The sequence below is a fragment of the Marmota marmota genome, unplaced genomic scaffold (assembly GCF_001458135.2).
Source record: "Marmota marmota marmota unplaced genomic scaffold, marMar, whole genome shotgun sequence".
In the NCBI taxonomy this organism is placed as follows: domain Eukaryota; kingdom Metazoa; phylum Chordata; class Mammalia; order Rodentia; family Sciuridae; genus Marmota; species Marmota marmota.
Genome location: NW_025999897.1, coordinates 4,495,024 through 4,515,403, shown reverse-complemented (window position 1 = coordinate 4,515,403; position 20,380 = coordinate 4,495,024). Strand labels below are relative to the sequence as shown.

Below are 20,380 nucleotides of genomic sequence, written 5' to 3'. Positions count from 1 at the left end.
GCAGACTAGTGGGTGCTAGGAGCTGGGTAGAGGAAAGTGGCTGGGAGGTGACTGTGAGGATGTGGGGGTTTATTTTGGGGTGATGAGAATGTGCTGAGGCTGAACAGAAGTGGTTATTACACAACATTATGAAGGTATCGAAGGTCACCGAGTTGCTAATGATTTTAACAGCTTAAAATGGCTAATTTCGTGTTATATAAGTAACATTTTGTTTAAAAACAGACTAAAAGGAAAACACCCAAAGAGAACCTCTCCGGAGGCCCATTAAGGTCTCAGATGAAAAAGCTGCTTATTTATAACCAAGGGGGTCATTTGTCATTTCATTCATTTATTCCAAAAAACAGGGACGGAGCAGCGATAGCGAGGAGGGGCGACCCGTGCCGCACAGAAGCAGCGCTCCCCCCCCCCCCAGTCATGCTCCCTGCGGCACATCCAGGCTGTAATTATTTGCTTTTATGTTTAGGGCAGATTTGAAAAGGCCACACATTCTCCCTTAGAGAGGTGGGGTCTGTGTCCCCTCCCCTTGAATATGGACAAGTTCTGTGACTGCTTTGGCCGGTAGATTAACATGGGAGTAAATGACATGGTGTTGGTCTTACAAAGCTGGTAGCTTCTACTTCCTCTTTTTTTGGTACCAGGAATTGAACCCAGGGGCTCTTCACCCCTGAGCCACATCCCCAACTCTTGTTTATTTTTTTTTTTTTATTTTGTGGGTCTGGCTAAGTTGATTAGGGCCTCGCTCAATTGCTGAGGCTGGCTTTGAACTTGCAATCCTCCCACCTCCGCCTCCTGAGCTGCTGGGATGACAGGTGCGCCCCACCGCACCCAGCCACTGTCCTCTCTGGAAACAGTCTGTGAGCCACCCGATAAGAAGTGGGAGTGGCCAGGCACGGTGGCCATGGCAGCTACTCGGGAGGCTGAGGCAGGAGGACCACAAGTTTAAGACCAACCTGGGCAGATCAGCGAGACACTGTCTCAAAATGAAAAAAAAAAGACATGGGGGTGGGGTGGGTGGGGGTGGCGTATGGCCCAGGCACTCAGCACTCCTGGGCTCAAATGTGACCTGGTGATAGAACAAACCTGGGTTCAATCCCTAGTAGAGCAAAAAAAAAAAAAAAAAAACAAAAAAAGAGTTGAACTCCCCTGAGGCCTCCGTGCTGAGAGGACACCTGCAGGTGCTTCGTCATGTGACCCTAGAGGATGCCGCTGCCATGGAGATGACAGCCAGGCCACTTCACATCTCCCAGCCTGACCACTGCTTGCTGAATCCCTCGAGCCACGCAGACGACTCGTATGGAAAGGACGACTGCCCAACCAGAGGGGCCTGGATTCCGACCACAGAATCCCAGCTCTGAGAACACGGCTGTTACCGCAGCTAAGTGTGGGGCCAGTTTGTCAGTCAGCAAAAGGGCGTCCGGCTCTCACCGGGTGGTGCTCGGTCCAGGCCTACGTCCCCACACAGCACAGAACAGGGGCTCTCAAATGTGGGCTGACCGGGTGACACCGACGTCACCTTCTCTGCTGCTGTGGAACACGGCAAGTCTTGCCACAGAGACCCAGGCCTCGGCCCCAGACGCCGTCAGGTCCGCCAGACCACTCACCAAGCCAGTCTCCCTCCTGGGCCCGTCACTCCCAGGTTTCTGGGGAATCTGTAAATCTCAGAGTGCCTATAAAGTCCCCCACTAATTAAAATTACGCTGGACACTATTTATTAGCCCAGCAAAAAAAAAAAAAAATACATTAAGCAAAGAAATAGGATATTTTAAGAAACGTGTCATTTAGAGGACTTTTAATATTGTATTAATATTGATCAGATAATGGAGACTATGTCAGCCCAAAGATCCTAAGAATGACCAGACCTTAAACTCATGCCCACACACCTCCCCATGCCTACCCCTCACTGTTTCCTTTAAAAGCGGAACCGGGAATCCCAAAAGCCTACCTCCCCCACCACCACTCTCTCTCTCTCTCTCTCTCTCTCTCTCTCTCCATTCTTTGCATTCTGCTGGGCATGGTGACTCCCACCTGTAATCCCAGCAACTCAGGAGGCTGAGGCAGGAGGATCACCAAGTTTAAGGCCAGCCTCAGCAAGTTAGGGAGACCTTATCTCAAAATAAAAAGTAAAAGGGTTGGGGATGTGGCTCAGCGGTAAAGGACTGTGCTGGGCTCAAGCCTCAGTGCCAAAAAGAGAGAGCGAGAGAGAGCCAGCGCCCGCGTGCCCCCTTGAATTTGATCTGCTTTCCTAAATCAATCTGTATCTCTGACTGATGGGTGCCGAAGCTCTTCCCTCTCATGTTCACCAAGGACCCCACTTGTCCTTGGTCTCCCCCCAGTTTCCCAGCCCCCCATCAGGGAACTCCTCAGACCATCTTGTGGTGACATCTCTTCTCCAGTGACACCCTGACACCATTTTTCAAGGTGACAAACAGCAAAGAAGGGCCATCCTCCTGGTACACGGAAATCACGCTGAGATCCCAGCCCTGCGCTTCTGGAAGCCGGCCCGGCCCCTGAAGCCACACTCCTGGAGGCGGCCAGGCGGTGCCTACATCTGACAGAATGGGGACAGGGAGGGCGTCTGGGCCACGGAGCACCACCAGGTTTGCAGGAGCCGAGTGAGGGCCACTCCGGAGCCCAGGGAGCCGCGGGCTCCCAGCTCCAGCAACACCCCGCTGCGCCCGCCGGCACCTCCCTCCTGGCCCTGAGCCTGGGGGCTTGCAAGGACCCCGTCCCGTGTTTCTTCTCTGAATCTCCAGGTGCCTGAGGTGACCTTCCCGGGCACAGGTTTCTTTAAAGCATCTGGGACCACAGGGACCAAACCCCTGGGGCCAGATCCTGGGCCCTGGATTGTGTCCTAGACAGACAGCAGCTCTCCTTAGCTTCCAGCCCCGGCTCCGCCCACGGCTCCACCCGCTCTTCCGTCCCCTCATGTCTATTCCGTGCCCCTCGAGGCTGTAGCACGAGGACCCTCCTCGCTCACACTCCCAGTGGTCCTTCTGCTAATCCTCATCACTCTCGGCTGATGCTGATGGAACCCTTCCTGCACCCCAGGTCTCCTCCGGGCACTTCACATAGGTTAAGCCATGTGCATCTGTCGCCCTTGGACTCGTTCCCGTTAGGATCTGTAGTTCTGAGGGACCGCCAAGCTCCCGGGAACCACCACTTTACCCACCGCAGCAGCACAACATGCAGGACCCGGGACCAGATGAAAACCAGGACCCCGTATTGGAACATCCCTGAGCATTTCAACACGGCCACAGCACAGTAGAAAACCAGGCAGGGTCCCTCTAAGTGCAGCTCTCTGCACACTGCCTCAGCCGCGGGCTCATAAAGATGGCCCTGCACAATGGTGTCAGCCAGGACCCAGCCAGGACTTCCCAGAGCCAGGGAGTAGGTCCTGCAGCCCCAGACATCACCCCCACGTGGCATGTGGCAGCTTCCTTGGCCAGCCAGTAAGTGTGTCTTCTCCTCTTTACCCGCTTCTGCACACCTGTTCCTGCTTTAGCAAGCTTCCCGTCTCAGGAGACAACACCAGATCCCACCCAGTTCCTCAAGTCCAAGTGTGATCTGTCCTTCCCTCTCCCCCGTCCCTCCCCACAGCCAAACTGTTAGCATGTCCCATCGACTCCACTTCCAAATGACCCTCTGCTCTCCACCTACCTACGAATACGAATGTCCTAACCCAAGCTGCGACTTCCACCTCCACTGTCTTCCCAGGGCCACCACGCACACCGTGGTCTGGAGCGGGGCCAGCTCTCCTGGCCCCCGATTTTCCACGGAGCAGCCAAAGCGATCTTTATAAATGCCAGCAGCTAGCATTAGCCCCGGCTGGGAAGCCTCTAATGAGTCCTCACTGCAGTCAAAGTGAGTCCAAAGTTATTTCCATGGTCACAGGACCTTCCACAGAACTTCTCAGCCAGGGAACCAGGGCATCAGAGAGGCCCCCACGGGGCACAGGTTTTCTGGGATAGTGTTCCTCTCAGTACCGGGCAACCAGGTGGGGCCCAGAGCGACCAGGGGGTGCCAGGGCTGTCCTAGACCGGCTCTGGCTCCAGGAAAAGCAGTCCCCTCTGCACATAGTATGGGAACCCCCGGGAGTGGGCACCAGACAGCCCATCTGGAGCCCCAAGGTGGGCCACCTTCACACCAGGACACTCGATGGAAGTCGGACAGGAGCCTGGGATGTGACCGTAAGTGGCTGAGCCCCTTCTCAGCTCACCCGCGGTTCAGCAGGGCAGGGTGTATTTTGGTGGATGAGATGCCAGGGAGCACACGGGCTCAAGACGGTCTGACAGGTGTGTGCACGTGCAGGGGAGGCGGAGACCTAAAGGACAAACAGGCACTCAGCTGCAGTCTTTCTTACAGCAGCGAAACGTCACCACTTATCAAACAGCGACCACCCTCAGCATCTTTCTGGGCCCCACTGGTGACGGAACCCAGGGCCTCGAACATGCTAGGCAAGTGCTCCACCTCCGAGCTTGTTCCCAGCCCATCCTGATCATCTTATGCATACAGTCTCGCCCTGCTGAAGAACGTTCACATGACAGCACTCCTATTTAAATGGCTAGTGATGCTGTGGCCATCTTGGCTAGGGTGAGGACACTCTATGATAGTCACGCAACAAGGAAATCACCTAACGCCCCATTTCTCAGCATGTATCTCTATTAAGGGATGCGTGAATGTATTTCTTCTAATTTGTAAAACAATCTGGCTGGGCATGGAGGCACAGGCCTGTAATCCCAGTGACTGGGGAAGTGGAGGCAGGAAGATCTCAAGTTCAAGGCCAGCCTGGGCAACTTAGTGAGACCCTTTCTCCAAATTAAAAGAAAAGGTAGGGGGTGGGGAGCCAAGGATGGAGGTCAGTGGTCAAGCACCCCTGAGCTCAATCTCCAGTGCCAAAAGAAAAGGAGGAGGAGGAGAAGAGGAAGAGGAAGAGGGGAAGGAGGGGAAGGAGAAGAAGAAACCTTCTTAAAAAGTCATCCAAATTTGAGCTGGGGATGTGGCTCAAGTGGTAGCACACTCGCCTGGCATTCACAGGGCACTGGGATCAATCCTCAGCACCGCATAAAAATAAAATAAAGATGTTGTGTCCACCGAAAACTGAAAAAAAAATTTTAAAAATTATCTCTCTCTCTCTTCTCTCTCTCTAAAAAAAAAAAAAAAAAAGCCATCCGAATTCCCATTCTATAGACCAGGAAGCTGAGGCTGGTGTGAGTGCAGCTGCATCTCACATCAAGGCCTGTCTGACCTCGAAGCTGTGCGGAGATCGGAGACCGCAAACAGATGACAGAGCTAGAACTGGAACCCAGGCCCAGCCAATCCAAACCCCCACACTCTCTCCAAGACAGAGCCGCCCACATAGGATGTCACATTAACTAGGTCATCGTGTTACGGGAGCCGGTCTTTGGCTGGGAGGCTCTGAGACTCATTCCTGCTGGTGCCAGCCCCTGACAGCCTGACTCACAGGCACACGAACCACGTGAAGCCTGAGAAAGACACAGGAATGCCATGCCCAACTGACTTCCCAGGACGACACCGGGGCAGGGTGTCAGCGTGGTCAACATGTTTTCTTCCTGAGCAAAAGTTAAACAGGAAGTCAGGGTCCACGGGTCGCCTTGGCAAGGCTGAAGTTCATTCATGCTGAGGCATTCAAGTGGACTGTGGAGAAGTTTTAGGCGGCCAAAGGGACTTTTGTCCACTGTGGATCGATTTCTGACCATGGGTCTGAGGTACTCAAAGGCTATATTTTTCCTTTTCTTTTCTTTTCTTTTTGTCATCCTGGCCCTGGGGATTGAACCAAGAGGTACATCACCACTAAGCCTCACTAAGTTGTTGAGGCTGGCCTTGAACTTGTGATCATCCTGCCTCAGGCTCCCAATCCATGGGATTAGAGGTGTGTGCCACCACACCTGGCCTCAAAGTCTACTGACTGTCATTTCTTCTTGCTTGGTGCTATGGACTAAAGGTTTCATTCTCCAAAAATTCATATCTGGCAGCCCTAACCACCAATGTGGTAGCATTTGGAGGTGGGGCCTCTGGAAATTAATTAGATTTAGATGGGATCATGAAGGTGGAGCCTCTATGATGAATACCATCATTAAAAGAGAAAGAGAGGACTCAGTGGTAGAGCACAGGGGCAAGGCCCTGGGTTTGATCCCCAGCATCACAGAGAGAAAGGGGCGGGTGGGGGAGGTGGGAAGAGGAAGCCAGAGTGCTCTTGTCTCTGCCAAGAAGGTGGTGCAAGCCAGAAGAGAATGCTCACCACAACGCAACCAGGCTGACACTCTGATCCCTGATCCTGGATTTCCAGCCTCCAGAACCGTGAGAAATAAATATCTATTGTTTAGGCCCCCCAATCTGACCAGGCACAGTGGTGCATGCCTATAATCCCCATGATCTGGGAGGCTAAGGCAGAAAGATTGCAAGTTCCAGTCCAGCCTCAGCAACTTTGTGAGACCCTGTCTCAAAATTAAAAAAAAAAAAAAAAAAGAAAAAGAAAGGCCTGGGACTGTTGCCCGGTGGTAAAGCACACCTCCTGGGTTCATTCCCTGGTAGCAAAGAGACAAATAAGCTGCTCAGGGTAAGATATTTGTTATAGCAGCCTGAGTTGACTGATACACCTGGGCAATGACAACCATACCTTGCTGGAATCTTATCCCGGCTCCCCTGTTTTTAACTTCTGCCCTGGGGATCTCTCACATAGTAATGCCATCAACGTTGTCACTGTGGGAAGATGGAGCCTCGAGCTGCTTTGCAGACTATAAATTCTATAAGGATGGAGCTGAGGGCTCTGTCTGCAGCCCCAGGCAGGGAGTGGGGGTAGGCCTGCCCCTGCAATATCTGGTAAATGAACAAACAAGGCTCCAAGAGAGAAACTCAGGTTGTTTAATTGGAAAAAATGTGTTGGCTCATTTTTCACATAATCACCTAAGCTGACGCAGTTTGGGCTTGATTTCTTCCCCACGGTGTGTTAAAGTTCATAGCTTAACTCTCAGAAAAATCTTATTTCCTTTACTTCCAGGTCTTTGGAAAGCCTTGACACTACCCACCAGGCTCCCCCCAAAATGTGCAGCCTTAAGAAATGAACTATAGCTGAGTGTGGCGGCCCACGCCTGTGATCCCAGTTATTTGGGGATGGAGACAGGAGGACCCCAAGTTTGAGGCCAGCCTGGGCAACTTTTAGTGAGACCCTGTCTCAAAATAAAATTTTAGGGTTGGGGTTGTAGCTCAGTGGCAAGCGCTCGCCTAGCACGTGTAGGCGCTGGGATCAATCCTCAGCAACACATAAAATAAATAAATAAATAAATAAAGTTATTATACATCTAAAACACTAAATTTTTTTTTAAAAAGATAATACGTAAAATAAGATTTTAAAGGGTCTCAAGATGTGGCTCCATGGGAAAGCGCCCGTGGGTTCAATCCCTAGTACCAAAAAAAAAAAAAAAAAAAAGTGAACGCCGAGCCGTACATACCTTCTCCTCCCTCTCCCGGCCACTGTCTCCATTTGGTGAGGACTAATTAATAAGCACTAAAATGGCCTTGTTATTTGGAAAGCTTTCTTGTTTTTCCCCAAATCTATCTGGGCAGGCTCAGGCCAGTTCGCCAACAGGGGTCCTCATTAAAGCCTGAGAATACATTGTAAAGCAGAACTGGAAACCCAGAGCCAGACATTACAGCAGCCTGTTAACAAGGAAATCAGCACAAATTAAGACACAGCCAGACGGAGGCCAGAGCAACTTGCCATTGCATAAATTACGTGTATTAGAACCAGAGGAGGCTCGCGCCCGAGAGGCCGCCACGAAAGCCCTGGAGAGACATCACATTGAGAAGTTAAGCGCGTCCAGCCTTCATTTACAAAGAATCTAAAGTAGATGATGAGGCTCTCTGTGGCCACTCTCTAAATTGCTATGTGACTGGAATAAAAACCATTCTTGCTCCATTCATAATTTAAAGGCCTGGAGGTGGAAACAGTTTTTAGGAATCGTCGGCTGTGGCCTGTGTGCGTCGAGGGACAGGGTGGGGCAGGGGTCAATGGGAAGATGCTAACATGACTTAGACAGATGGACAGGCAGCGGGGCGCAGACTCCGTGTTGCTTTCTGTTCAATGGGATGATAGTTGGTTTGTTCTTCAAAGGCTGCTAGAGGGAGTCGCGGGACCAACCAACCATAGGCCCTTTGTCAAGTACGAGCAAATGTGGTAGCAAATAGCGAATCTGGAGTGTTTTGTCACTTATCCATTTATCCGCTTAGTGCCCCGGCTCTTCCCAAAACAGGATTCCCAGTCCTTGGCAGATCCCCCGTGCTCTTTCCTTTCCTGTGATGGGTGTATGTATCTTCACACCCAAAGGACACGGCAAAGAAAACACCACGGTGGTGTTTTCTTTGCCTCCTGGACCTGACACCTCTCTGCACCTCCACCACCCCAAGTGAAGCCACCCTGGAGGGCTCTCTGACGCCCCACCCCTCGGTTGCCATTTGGGATCATCCCAGTATGCCAGAACAATCCATGTCCAACGCAGGCCAAGGACTTGAGTCTTGCCGGGTTCCCCACAGCCTTCAGGATCAAGCCCAAAGACTTAAGCATGCACACGACACCTTTCACCAGCTGCTCCACCCATCAGTCGGGCCTGTCACGCCCCCTGGCCCAGTCGCACTTAGCCTCAAGCCAGGGAGAGCCGGGGCTTCTGTTTAGATGTGTCCCCAGCACCTAGGACAGTGCCCAGGGAGGCTCCCCGAATATCCGCTAAGTGAACAGCACCTTTCCGTTCTAGGCCTTCAGTCCAGCTCTCCGGGCTGCCTAGGGCACCCTTCCCTCCCCATCGGTAATTTTGACTATCTTAAGGTCTCAGTATTCAGGTCCCAACAGATGGTCTTTATGGAGGCCCCCTTGGCTCTGCTGGATGGAAATGCCTGTCCCCTCCTGGAGCCCCAAAGCGCCATCTTTCACATGGCCTCTCACCCTGGGCTTTGCCACCCAGAAGGCGAGAAGCCCAGCACCGAGGCTCTGTCTTTCTTCCCAGGGACCAACGTGTGAGAGCCGCGCTAGATCTGTCAAGTCAGTCACATCCAATCCGTGTGATGGGAAGGCTCCAGGGGCAGGAGACGGGGCGAGCTCCTGTCCCCGCCTGCATCTCAAGGTGGGTCTCTTGCCACCAGGACTTATGTCTCTGAAGGGCAGAGCTGACTGGGGTCTCCCCACATTTGTCTCCTGACGGGTTCTTAGCAGAGATTCACTGTCCCATGACAGGCTTAAAAGAAGACCGAGGATAGCAGTCGCCTTTGACCCTGCAGGCTAGGCAGGCCGGCACCACGGCCCCGCTGGTTAATATTTCAGTTCCTTTTCTCTATGATTGGCTACCATGTGGGTCACTGTGTGTCCCCACGTCCCCATCTATTAAACAGCCACAAGACAAAAACCCTGCTGCCTCTTTAGCTGAGCCTGTGCCTTTCCCCAGTTGATAGGTGGTCACCGTGGGACTTTTACATCTACTTGACCTATTTACTCACGTGCAGAGACGGAAAGCTGCCTGACCCCAGAGCCGAGAGCTCACAAGGAGAAGGCAAACAACTCAGAGTTAACGTGACACTCAGAGGACGAGAGGACCTCTCCCCAGCTGGGGTCCTCCCAGCCCTGCGTCTGGGTTCCTTTTCTCTATGATTGGGGGAGGGTCCTTTTCTTGGTAATATCAGTCTTGTTCAGAATGTCCTTTCTGTCCCACTCCCAGAGAGTGCAGTAGACATCACCAAAAGCCAGACCTCCCCCCAAGTCCCCTGTAGGACAGATGCCAGTCTGCTTCACACCCTCCTTTAGTTACTACCAAATTCTCGAGGCGGGATGGCTCAGAAAAAGAGTCCTGAGATGTAAGAGGGAGGATGAATTCTCGCCAAACTCCATTCTGAGCCAGGTGTGGTGGCCCACACCTATAATCCCAGCTACCCAGGAGGCAGAGGTAGGAGGATCCTAAATTCAAGGCCAGCCTCAGCTATTAAGTGAGAAGCTATCTTAAAAATTAAAAAAATTCAAAGGACTGGGGGTGTGGTTCAGTGGTGGAGCACCCCTAGATTCAATCCCCAGTACCAGAAAGGAAAAAAAAAAAAAGTCAGTTCTGAGAACAGAAAAACCAAACCAAACCAGGTGTTTGAACTGACAGCTCATTTCATTCCTAAAGGCCCTTTTTAGAAACAGCCTCAAGTCCGTGGAAGCCTCTGACCTTTGGATGAGCACTGATCCTTGAAGCCACTGCCTGGAACTCCCGGAGCAGCACTGACTTGATCGGGGCAGGGAGGGGGGCAGGGAGGGGGGGCAGGGAGGAAGTGAGAGCAAAGTGCAAGCGTGTGGCGGAGGATGTAAGTAAGTGTGGGCACACCCCCACCTCAGCGTCCCTTCTGAACCAGCCATTCAAATGAGTGCAGCATCTGGCCTGGCTGTCGGGACCCCCTCTCGCCATCACTGTTCATGCTCCCCCCCTCACAAGACACCTACTCATCTGCTCCTCCCAACCACACTGTCACGTACGTGCCATCATCATTCAACTGTAGGAGGAACACGATGAGGCCCAGCAAGTCTAGCAATTAGCCCAGCGCCCCACGGCCAGCAACCAACAGACCCCGGCAGCCTGGTTCCAGATCCCAAGCTGTGGCTAACTCGCACGCGCACGCCTAGAGGCTCAGCTCCAGAAGCACAGATGCGTGAACAAACACTACGTGAGAGGGCTGCCCCTCTACTGTGAGAAATAGGTAGCGGAGGAGCACAGAAGATCATTTCAATAGCAAAGCAGGGCCGGGTGGGAGGGGCAGATGGGAGGGGCAAGGCTGCGATCCCAGAGGCTGAGGCAGGAGGGTCACGAGTTGGTGGCCAGCCTCAGCAACGTGGCCAGGCTGAGTGGTAAAATGCCCCTGGGTTCGTCCCCAGTACCAAAAACACAAGGGAGTGGGCAGGAGAAAGAGGGAAGGGCACGTATGGGAAGGAGGCAGTAATGGAGAAAAGGCCAGGAAAGGCTTCTCCAAGGCGTGACGTCTGAGTGGAGAAGAGACCAGAAGGATGAGAAGAGACCAGACAAGACCTACGCAGTGAGCTGGCGGTGAGAGGAGCAGCCACCGCAAAGGCCCTGGGGCAGGGGAAGGCAGGTTTTCTAGACAGAAATAAGTGCAATGGTAGGAGAATGAAGAGGAGCTTGGAGATGAAGGGGCGTCAGTGGGGTAAGAGTGCAGACGTCTACAAAGGCAGCAAGCACCTCCCCGCAGGCTGGGCCTCCTGACGACAGCTACATCAACTTTCCCAATGACTGACGTCTCTAACATATTTCTCAGATGGCCTCATAAAGGCACGGCACAAAATCCTTCCACAAGCACCCAAGGCAGAGGAAGTGCTGAGATTCCAACCTTCACCAGTCCCCAAGCCTTTGGCTGCAAAGCCAACCCAAGCCTCCATGCTCATTCCCCGATTCCTCCCAACTCTTAGAGGACAAGGCTCTAAAATGAGGGAAACTGGGCTTCAATATTGGCTTAGTCCCTCACTGACCCTGGGTGAGCGACTCACCCTCCATTTCCTCGCCCGTGTAATAAGAGACAGGTACGGTGAGAGCAAGAATTAAACGGGTTGATGTCCAGGCTGGGTACCTTGAGCACTCCGCGAGGCTCAGCTGTCATCGCGCTGCTGTGTGGACTACAGCACAGGTGTTCCCCCATGTGCAGGGACAGGGACCCGTCTCCGGAACTCCACATTCACTTTCCATGACTTATCATTTAGACCTTTCTTCATGCTGAGGAGCCGAATGCACAGCGATCCAAATGGGCATTGCTTCTAATAACAATAACAAAAGTAACCACAGCCAACACGTCTCCATGTCTACTACAGGCCTCGCCACATCCTAGGAGGGACGTGCTGTCATCGTCCCCATTGACAGGAGAGGAAAGCAAGTATGTGAAGGTCACACAGAGTCAGGATTTAAAGCCAAGCCCTCCGGCCCCAGAGTCTGCCCTCGTAAGCAAGAGATTTACTCTTCGAGGCAGCAAACATTTATTGAGCACCTACTGCATTACCGACCACGTTAGGAGCACAGGAACAGAGATTCCATGGTATAGTTGATGGTACTGGGTTGGATGATGATTTCCCACAAAGATCATGCCAATCTTGGACCTGGAACTGTGACCTCAGTTGGAACAGGGTCTTTGCAGATATGATAAAGTTGAAATGAGGTCAGACGGGATGAGGGTGGATCTTAAGTCCACTGACTGGTATCTTTATTAGAAGAGGGAGATGTGGACACTGTCACACCAGAACATCATGTGACGACCAAGCAGAGATTGGAGTCTGCAAGACAAGACTTCTAGCCTGCAGCAGAAGCTAGGAGAGAGGCAAGGACAGAGGCACATACAGATTCTTCCTTAGAGATTCTAGAAGGAACCACCCGCTGCGGACATCTTGATTTTGACCTCCTGCATTCTGAAAGGCCGGATTAGCGTTTTTTCTTTTTTTGGTACTGAGGATTGACCCAAGGTGCTTTACCACTGAGCTACATCCCCAGCCCTCTTCTTTTTTAATTTTGAGACAGGGTCTCCCTAAGTGGTTTGGGGCCTAAGTGGCTGAGGCTGACCTTGAACTTCATTCAGATCCTCCTGACTCAGCCTCCCGAGTTGCTGGGAATGACAGGCCTGGCTGGGTTAATGCTGTTTTAAGCCAGCCAACTGTAGTAGTTAGTACCTGCAGTCCTAGGAATACAACACTCTAATGAAAAGGAACAACAGGAAAGACACTTTCTCAAGTCACACCTCAACCCTGTTTGGCACAAGAAAGAGTTCATGGTTCCCCACTGGCCAGGAGCAGGCAGGGGAAGAAGCCAGCGACACATCACTCCGCGGCCTCACAGGAAGTTCAGCTTTCCTGTTAGCAATATGCACAGAATGAAAACACATTGACCTCAGAGGCCCAAAGGCAGCACACCTGGCCGCTGTCACGGGCCCGACGGACAGAATGCACTCATAAAGGAAGGTAAATAGGAAAGCCCACCAAACTGGGCCTGACTCTGAGACCCCCTTTCTGCTCAGGACGAGTGTGCTGGTGGGGACAGCTCAGGAGGACAATGTCTACCCTCCCAGATCGCAACTGAAATAACGGGCCTGGTTCTCTCTCCATGAACCTGCTGGAAACGGAAAGTTTCAGAAGTTCTTACACATTCGGCAACCCAGGTCCCGGAGGCTGGTAAACGTGATCATCTGGGCTAACCGTCTCCCCAGAAGAGAAGTTCCTACCTGCAAAATGAGGTGACGTTTCAGCTCATTTATTGATGATCAGCTGTTTGTTAACTGCTTCATCCGTGGGAGGCCCTGTGCTCTTGCTAGGGACCTAAGGGGGTGGGGGACGGGGGACGAGGCGGGATGACACACTACTTTTCCTCCTGAAGCCCAGAACTGGAAGGGAAGTACATGCGTTTTCTGCAGCTGCCATGACCTATGACAACTGGGAGGCTTCGCACCGCAGTGGGAGGCCAGGGGTCTGAAATCAAGATATTGGCAGGGCTGTTCCCTCTGCGGGACGGAGGGAGACTCAACGCTCAGCTCCCCTGGCTTCCCGTGTTGCAGGCAGCCGCCGGCATAGACCCACACGTCCCTGCCAGCTCCGTCACATGATCTTCTTCTCCAGTGTCCTCTCCTCTTCTTTCAGGGCCCTAGGATTTTGGTCCCACCCACTAGATTCATTATGCTATCGTTAAGGTCTTTCACTAATTATATTCACAAAGATGACCCTGTTTCCAAATGAGGTCACATTCGGGGGTTCTGGGTGGACATGGGTGGTGGGAGTGGACGCTCTTCAACCCAACACAGGCGGTCAGATGCATAAACAGTCACCACGTTAAGTAGTGTACCTTAGGCATCGAGGACACCTCTCCTGAGGGAACTGAGACCTAAGCAGCAGAGGATGTGGACAGTGCCCCAGAAGAACCCACCACAGAGGGGGGGAGTGGGGCCCGTCCAGGGGAGGCAAGAAGAGCCCACGATGGGGAAGACGGAGGGTGGAGATGAAAACCAGCTGGTGAGACACTGTACAGAGTGTCTGATACGCACATAGGCAGCGTCATCTGATAAATGGACGGATGGACTTTATCCTTAAGAGACACAAAATGTCCGTGAAGGATTGGAAATAGAGGAGTGATTCTAGAAAGTTCTCCTGGGCTGAGGCGAGGAGGAGGTTGTAGGAGGAGAGAGGAAATGCCATTGTCCCTACTTCTGGGGGAAAGCTCTGAGTTCAGGGACACAAGTGGCTGAAGCCCTGTGGAGATGTCCCATGTTCTCCTGAGCGGCCAGGCGGACGGCTGAGCCAGGGTGGGAGTTTAACCCAGTGCAGACAGGAAACAAGCCGGCCAATCAGATCCACATCTGTCCAGGGCAAAAATACAGACGTCAGAAAGCTCTGACACTCGTTCTCCGTCTAGGTGGGGAAGGAAGCCAGGGGTCTGTGCAAAAAATCTGCAATGGCCGTTATGAACACTCCGGCCCACTGCTCAACAGTCTCCCCTCTTGTGGTCCCTCAGAATTAATTCAGCATGACTTAAATGTTAGCCTTGAATGTTAGTCCCATCTACTTACACAGACGTGTGCCCCACTGGCTCTCAGTTGCTCTTCAAAGTTCATCTTCTCCCTTGTGTCCCCAGGCTGGGTTCTACATCCTGCCCGCTGGGATCCAAAAAACTCCAGATGCAGATTCATGTAAGACTCAATTGAATTTTTTTTTTTTTTTTTTTTTTTTTGGTACCAGGGATTGAACTCAGGGGCATTTAACCACTAAGCCACATCCCCATCCCTTTTTATATTTTATTTTGACACTGGGTCTCACTAAATTGCTTAGGGCCTTGCTAAGTTGCTGAAGCTGGCTTTAAACTAGAGATCTTCTTGCCTCAGCCTCCGGAGCCACTAGGATTACAGGCATGCACCGCCATGCCCAGTGTCAGTTGTAATTCTTACCTTCCTTTTAACCTGTGTCACCTGCCAGATGGTGAATAAACGGGGACAAGAATTTTTATTTTGTTCACCTCTATAGCTCCTAATATGTACATATACAATGTCATCGGATAAATGGATGGATGGATAGATGGATGGATAGATGAATGGGTAGGTGGATGAACAGATGGGTAAATGGGTGAGTGGATGGATTGTTGGAGGGTAGGTGGGTGGATAGGTGGACAGAAGGGTGGATGGGTGGAAGGGTGGGTGGAAGGATGGGTGGATGGGTGAATAGATAGATAGATGGGTGGGTGGATGGATGAATGGATGAATGGGTAGATGGGTGGGTGGGTAATGGGTAGATGGGTTTCTTCATGACGCTGTACTGGCTTCACCCAGATAAATTAACGCATTAATAAAAGCAACGTGGACCCATCCGTTGCTGTTTTAAGGGCTTGACATTGCCCCTTCCCCTACAGGAACTGGGGTGAGTCATCCAAAGAGATGCTGGCGTGGCATCCTCCACACTCACCTCATTCCTTCTGAAGCCATCTTATCAAGGTTGGCAGTGTCCTTCGTTTCTGCCCAGTTTGCTCCTAGGTCACCCCACCCCATGTCATCGGCCAAAATGATCACGATATTCGGTTTCTGGCCCGTCGTTTTCCCCCTGAGGCAAAAGTCCACGAAGGCATAAAGAAATCCAGAGCAACTCACTCCTACCAACAAAACCTTTAGAAAAAGCCAGCCCATGGTGACACAAGGGGGAGACTCCTGGTGTCTGGAACGATGGCAGGCCACCAGCGGAGACTTTTCCGAGCGCTTCCTCTCTGCTCACTTTTAATGCAGCAGGTCCCTTAGGAGTAGAGTTTTCCAGAACCTACTGGTGGCAGTGGTGGTGGATGTGATGGCTGGGGGGATGCCGGGGAGTACAGAAACGAGGCCCCCATCTGGAATCCTAATTCACAGGAGTCAGGACACTGGCAGCCCCGGACTTGGCTTGACTCACGAGGGGAGATGTTTCCCACGGCAGCTTCATAGAGATGACTAGACGTGTCGGTGTCATTGAGGGCCCTTCTGGCAACTCTGCAAGTGACCCCTCTGTATTCAGGGATGTTAGAGCCGCAGCCCAAGCTTGGCATCTGTCTGGGACTCCATCTGGTGACTGCAGGACAAATTCTCTCATCTGCAGAACACCTGGATGTTCTAGAAGCTGCAGTCAGCCCCCAGTGAGTTTCTGAGTTCCAGATGGTTGAGGTTTCTCTAAGGTTTCCTGAAAGAACAAAAACTGACAAGAAAACAGAATTAAAACCGCCCGTACAGCTGTGTTTTACTCAGTAGCTCAGGAAATAATCATTTTTCCACGCCAACAGATGTTTTCTCTCTTATTTGAATATTTAACTGGTTCATCAATTTCTTCCACCTGAAAAATAATGATGATGATGATATTTGCACTAGACTTATAGTTACGGGGTTGGCAGTAACATCAGAGATGACCTCTTTCAACCCCCTCACGGTATACATGGGAAGACTGAGGCCCAGTATTCTGGGTGGGAAAAGGACCAGCCCCCAACTCTACCAAATCCCAGGCCTCCCCGACTCCTACTCCCAAATTTCTCTTGATTCATAAGAAACTCCCAAATTAAATGTGACCTTAAACTCATTGTGAATTCTAGAAGAACGAGACCCTTATGACCCTTATGACAGGATTCTTTGTAACAGCCATGCTCTTACCTAACATTTCCATAAGAAATCTTGATAGAAATTAATTTGGGATGGGGGCGGAATGTAAAACACAGTAATAGAAGACAGATGGAGGGCTAGTCATTGTAGAAATGCTTTCCATTTTGCTACATGTTTGTAATTTTCATGATTAAATGTTAGAAATTTTTTTCAAAAAATTTTTAGTGGAGGGCTGGGGACATAGCTCAGTTGGTAGAGTGCTTGCCTTGCATGCACAAGGCCCTGGGTTCAATCCCCAGCACCAGAAAAAACAAACAAACAAACAAACAAAATTTTAGTGGAAATATAGCCCTTTACATTGTAGTCATGACAAGTTTATGAAGAAAATTTAGGGCTGGGGTTCTAGCTCAGTGGGAGAATATTTTGCCCAGCATGTGTGAGTCCCCACATGGATGTACACAGGAATTAGCTTTGAATTTTATGCTTAATGAAATGTAGATTCAAACCTACACACCGTGGGAGGCCAAGGCAGAAGGATCACAAGTTCCTGGACAACTTAGCGAGACCCCATAGCACCAGTGGGTAAGGCTGGGGCCTGGGCTCTGCATTTCTAATTAGCCTCCAAGTGGGGCCTATGCTGCTAGTTCTTGGACACTCTTGCGGTAGCAAGGTGCACTCCAAAACATCATGACTGTCATCCTGGAAGAAAAGGAAATGGCTTAGCCTCACTGCGGATGACTCAGCCTCAGTGACCAAACACAAACACAACATAGCAGACTGGGTTTTGAAAGTCAGGAATCGAAGACTAGACTCTCAAACGCTCAAGGCTACAAATAGAGCCAAGAAGCAAACAACATTGCCCTTAGCTCACAAGCACTCAGTTTATAAGGTTAGTAAGGAGACACGGAGCTGAGGTGGTGGATCCAATAAAAACCTCAGCTGAACACCCAACCCAGGGAAGGAACTAAGAATCTATTTATAAGAAATAAAGATGCCACTAGGGCTGGGCTTATGCCACATGCTATTTCCAATTGTGTATCTCTACCAGGGAACCCAATGGTCAGCCCCAATGGATGAAGATAGCTGGAAGACCTAGATAAAATCAAAAAGAATGGGAACATAGTACCATCTACACACACACACACACACACACACACACACACACGTATATGTGCACACATACACACAGACAATACATACCCTGGGAATTGAACCAAGAGCACTTAACCCTGAGCCACATTCCCAATCCTTTCTATTTTTTTATTTTGGGGCAGGGTCTCACCAAACTGCTAAGGATCTCCCGAAGTCACTTGAGGCTGTCCTCAATCTTGCAACCCTCCTGCCTCAGCCCCCCAAGAGCCACTGGGATTAATTACACGCAGGTACCACTCTCTGCCCAGCACTACTGACCTTAATCAAAATAAAAGGAAGCCCAAATAAACAGTCATGTCATCCGGAGACGAGTGAATCAACTGTTCAGAAATTAAATTCTTCCACTCTCCAAAAGGCAACTTATTTCAAGTGCCATTAGATTCAACCAGTATTTGTTGACCTTTGGCCCCCAAATACTTCTCCCTTTCCAGAAGGCTCTTGAACGAGGAGGGTGCTCAACAAATACTTGTTCACCTGCTGGGTAATTCCCAGCCTCATTCTACTGGCTTCTGACCACGAGCAATAGTCCTAGGCGGCTTTTCTTCTTAAAGCTGCTTAGTTTTTTTAGCGTGGCCTCATTCCTAGTCAATAATCCATTTCAGAGTGACCCAACGTACAAGAATTCAGGAGGAAAAAAAAAAAATTTCACTTAAGAAAGAGGTTAAAATTAAGGTGGGAACATAAATAGATTGTTTTTCTTTAGCGTTTCGTGATAAAACATTCCTTTGAGGATTTTCAAAGAGAATTGGTAACATAGTACTTAAAATTTTCATAGAAGGGAAATAAGCTGATTTAGCCAGTCTACCATACTACGGGGGAGACATTTAATCCCTTCCCAGTTTATTTATTTATTCACTTATTTAAATCAAGGGAAAAGGCACACCAGCTAGCTATTCAATGAATGCCAAGCCATGGACTTTGGTCAAGATTCAAGCTGAGACTTTGAGCTTAGCTGAGCTCAAGAAATCGGCCCCATTTGTTGCCTTGGACTTTATCTGAGGTTACTCTCCCAACTCTCCTTATCACTTTCAGGAAGGACAGGGAAGAGTGGTCTGCTCTCCTCCCAGCGAAGGAAGAACTTGTGGGGAGGGGAGGGTCTTTGTTTTTCTGGAGGGAGGTACAGGGGATGGAACTCAGGGGTGCCTTACCACTGACCTTCATCCCCAGCCCTTTTATTTTGAAACAAGAGTGAGAGGATCCTGCTAAACTGCTGAGGCTGGCCTCGAACTTGTAATCCTCCTGACTCAGCCTCCCTAGTTGCTAGGATTAGAGGTGTTTGTCTTTGGCAAATTAAATGTTCACCCTTTCTTCCACTGGGGTGGAAGGTGCTTGACCACCTTACTCAACACATCCCACATCCAAAGCCCATCTGTCCCACCAGAGCATAAAGGATTGTGACCAATCCTTGCTGAATCCAAGTATCAACAACCCCCCCATCTCCAAGCTCCCCAGGCAGAAGTACAACAGACTCGAGTTGCCAATCAGCTTTACCAATGATTCCCGTTCTCCCTTTCAACCTCCATCTTATTTTATTTTTTGCAACACTGGGCATGGAACCCAGGGCATCACACATGCTACAGATGCTCTATTACTGAGCTACATCCTCAGTCCCTGAGCTCTATTTTAACGCAGGGCCACTAAGCATGGGAAGGTGTAACCCTTCCTTCAGTTCCTGAGCTTGCTAACGGGTAAAGGCACTAATGAGCACAGAAATGACCCACGGGCAGGCTGTCGGCAAGAAGGAATGGGATATGGCCACCTGAAGATGTGCTGAGCAGTCACCCAGAGCTGGAAGTCCTTGGCTTCCCGAGCTGTCCGCTCCATCACCTGACCCTGGCTCCCCACAGGCCTCCCTGCGGCCAAGCAGCCTCCTGCAGAACCTTGAAAACAGCTGCAACAACACGGAGCCAGCAGACCTAGCTGGCGGAGGGCTCTGTTGGTTTTCCTGAAACAAAAGCTTTGGATGAGCTGAGGCCAAAACAGACAAGGCAGCGGGGGAGCGGGAGTCTCTGGTTGCCGAATTCTGTTGTTTTACCTGCCAAATCACATGGTCTGTGTGCTGGGGGGAGCCGGGCAGGAGTCACACTGGGGCTGCCAGGAAGGGCTTCGGGCACTAGCTGCCCAGGTGGCCTGAAATCATTCCCCCCATACGTCCCATCACTGGTCGGCCCAATGTGACTGACACAGGTGGGTGGCAGGTCTTCATCCACGAATGGGACAGAAACCCCTGCCCTCACACCACTTACTTTTATCGTAGGGAGGAGGAGGGAATGCAATAAGTAAAATGTGAGTCACGCAGAGAAAGTCAAACAGGAGGGGATTCAGGAGTGCAGGGATGGACAGACGCCAAGTTACAGAGGGTGGCCCATAACGCTGGGCGAGAAATGCATTTTGTCTAAGGATGTGCTGGAGGTAAGGAAACAGGCCACAAGGAGAAGGTACAGCAGGCAGAGAAGCCAGCGAAGGCCAAGGTCTAGCGCAGGTGAGAAGCAGCTAAGAAGCCAATGTAGAGGGTTGGGGATGTGGCTCAGTGGTTGAGGATGTGCTTGCTTGGAAAGCCTGAGGCCCTGGGTTCAATTCCCAGCACCACCCAAAAAAAAAAAAAAAAAAA

At 50.9% G+C, this 20,380-nt stretch overlaps 1 protein-coding gene across 10 annotated transcripts in view; it reads right to left on the bottom strand.

The window, feature by feature from the left end:
* The window catches only part of Arsg (arylsulfatase G), a 120,369-nt gene that overhangs the window by 59,623 nt on the left and 40,366 nt on the right, over positions 1 to 20,380 (bottom strand). For 4 of the 10 annotated variants that reach the window (XM_015504854.2, XM_015504852.2, XM_015504853.2 and 1 more), the window contains exon 2: positions 15,470 to 16,222. The exons of 2 other annotated variants lie outside the window; for them this stretch is intronic. In XM_015504854.2, coding sequence (XP_015360340.1) covers positions 15,470 to 15,687 — 218 coding nt within the window. In that variant the 5' untranslated portion in view covers positions 15,688 to 16,222. Of the gene's footprint in view, positions 1 to 13,136; positions 13,160 to 14,583; positions 14,671 to 15,469; positions 16,223 to 18,027; positions 18,669 to 19,528; positions 20,008 to 20,380 lie in introns of those variants that run through there. 4 more of the 10 variants (XM_048798178.1, XM_048798180.1, XM_048798184.1 and 1 more) reach the window with 4 other exon arrangements.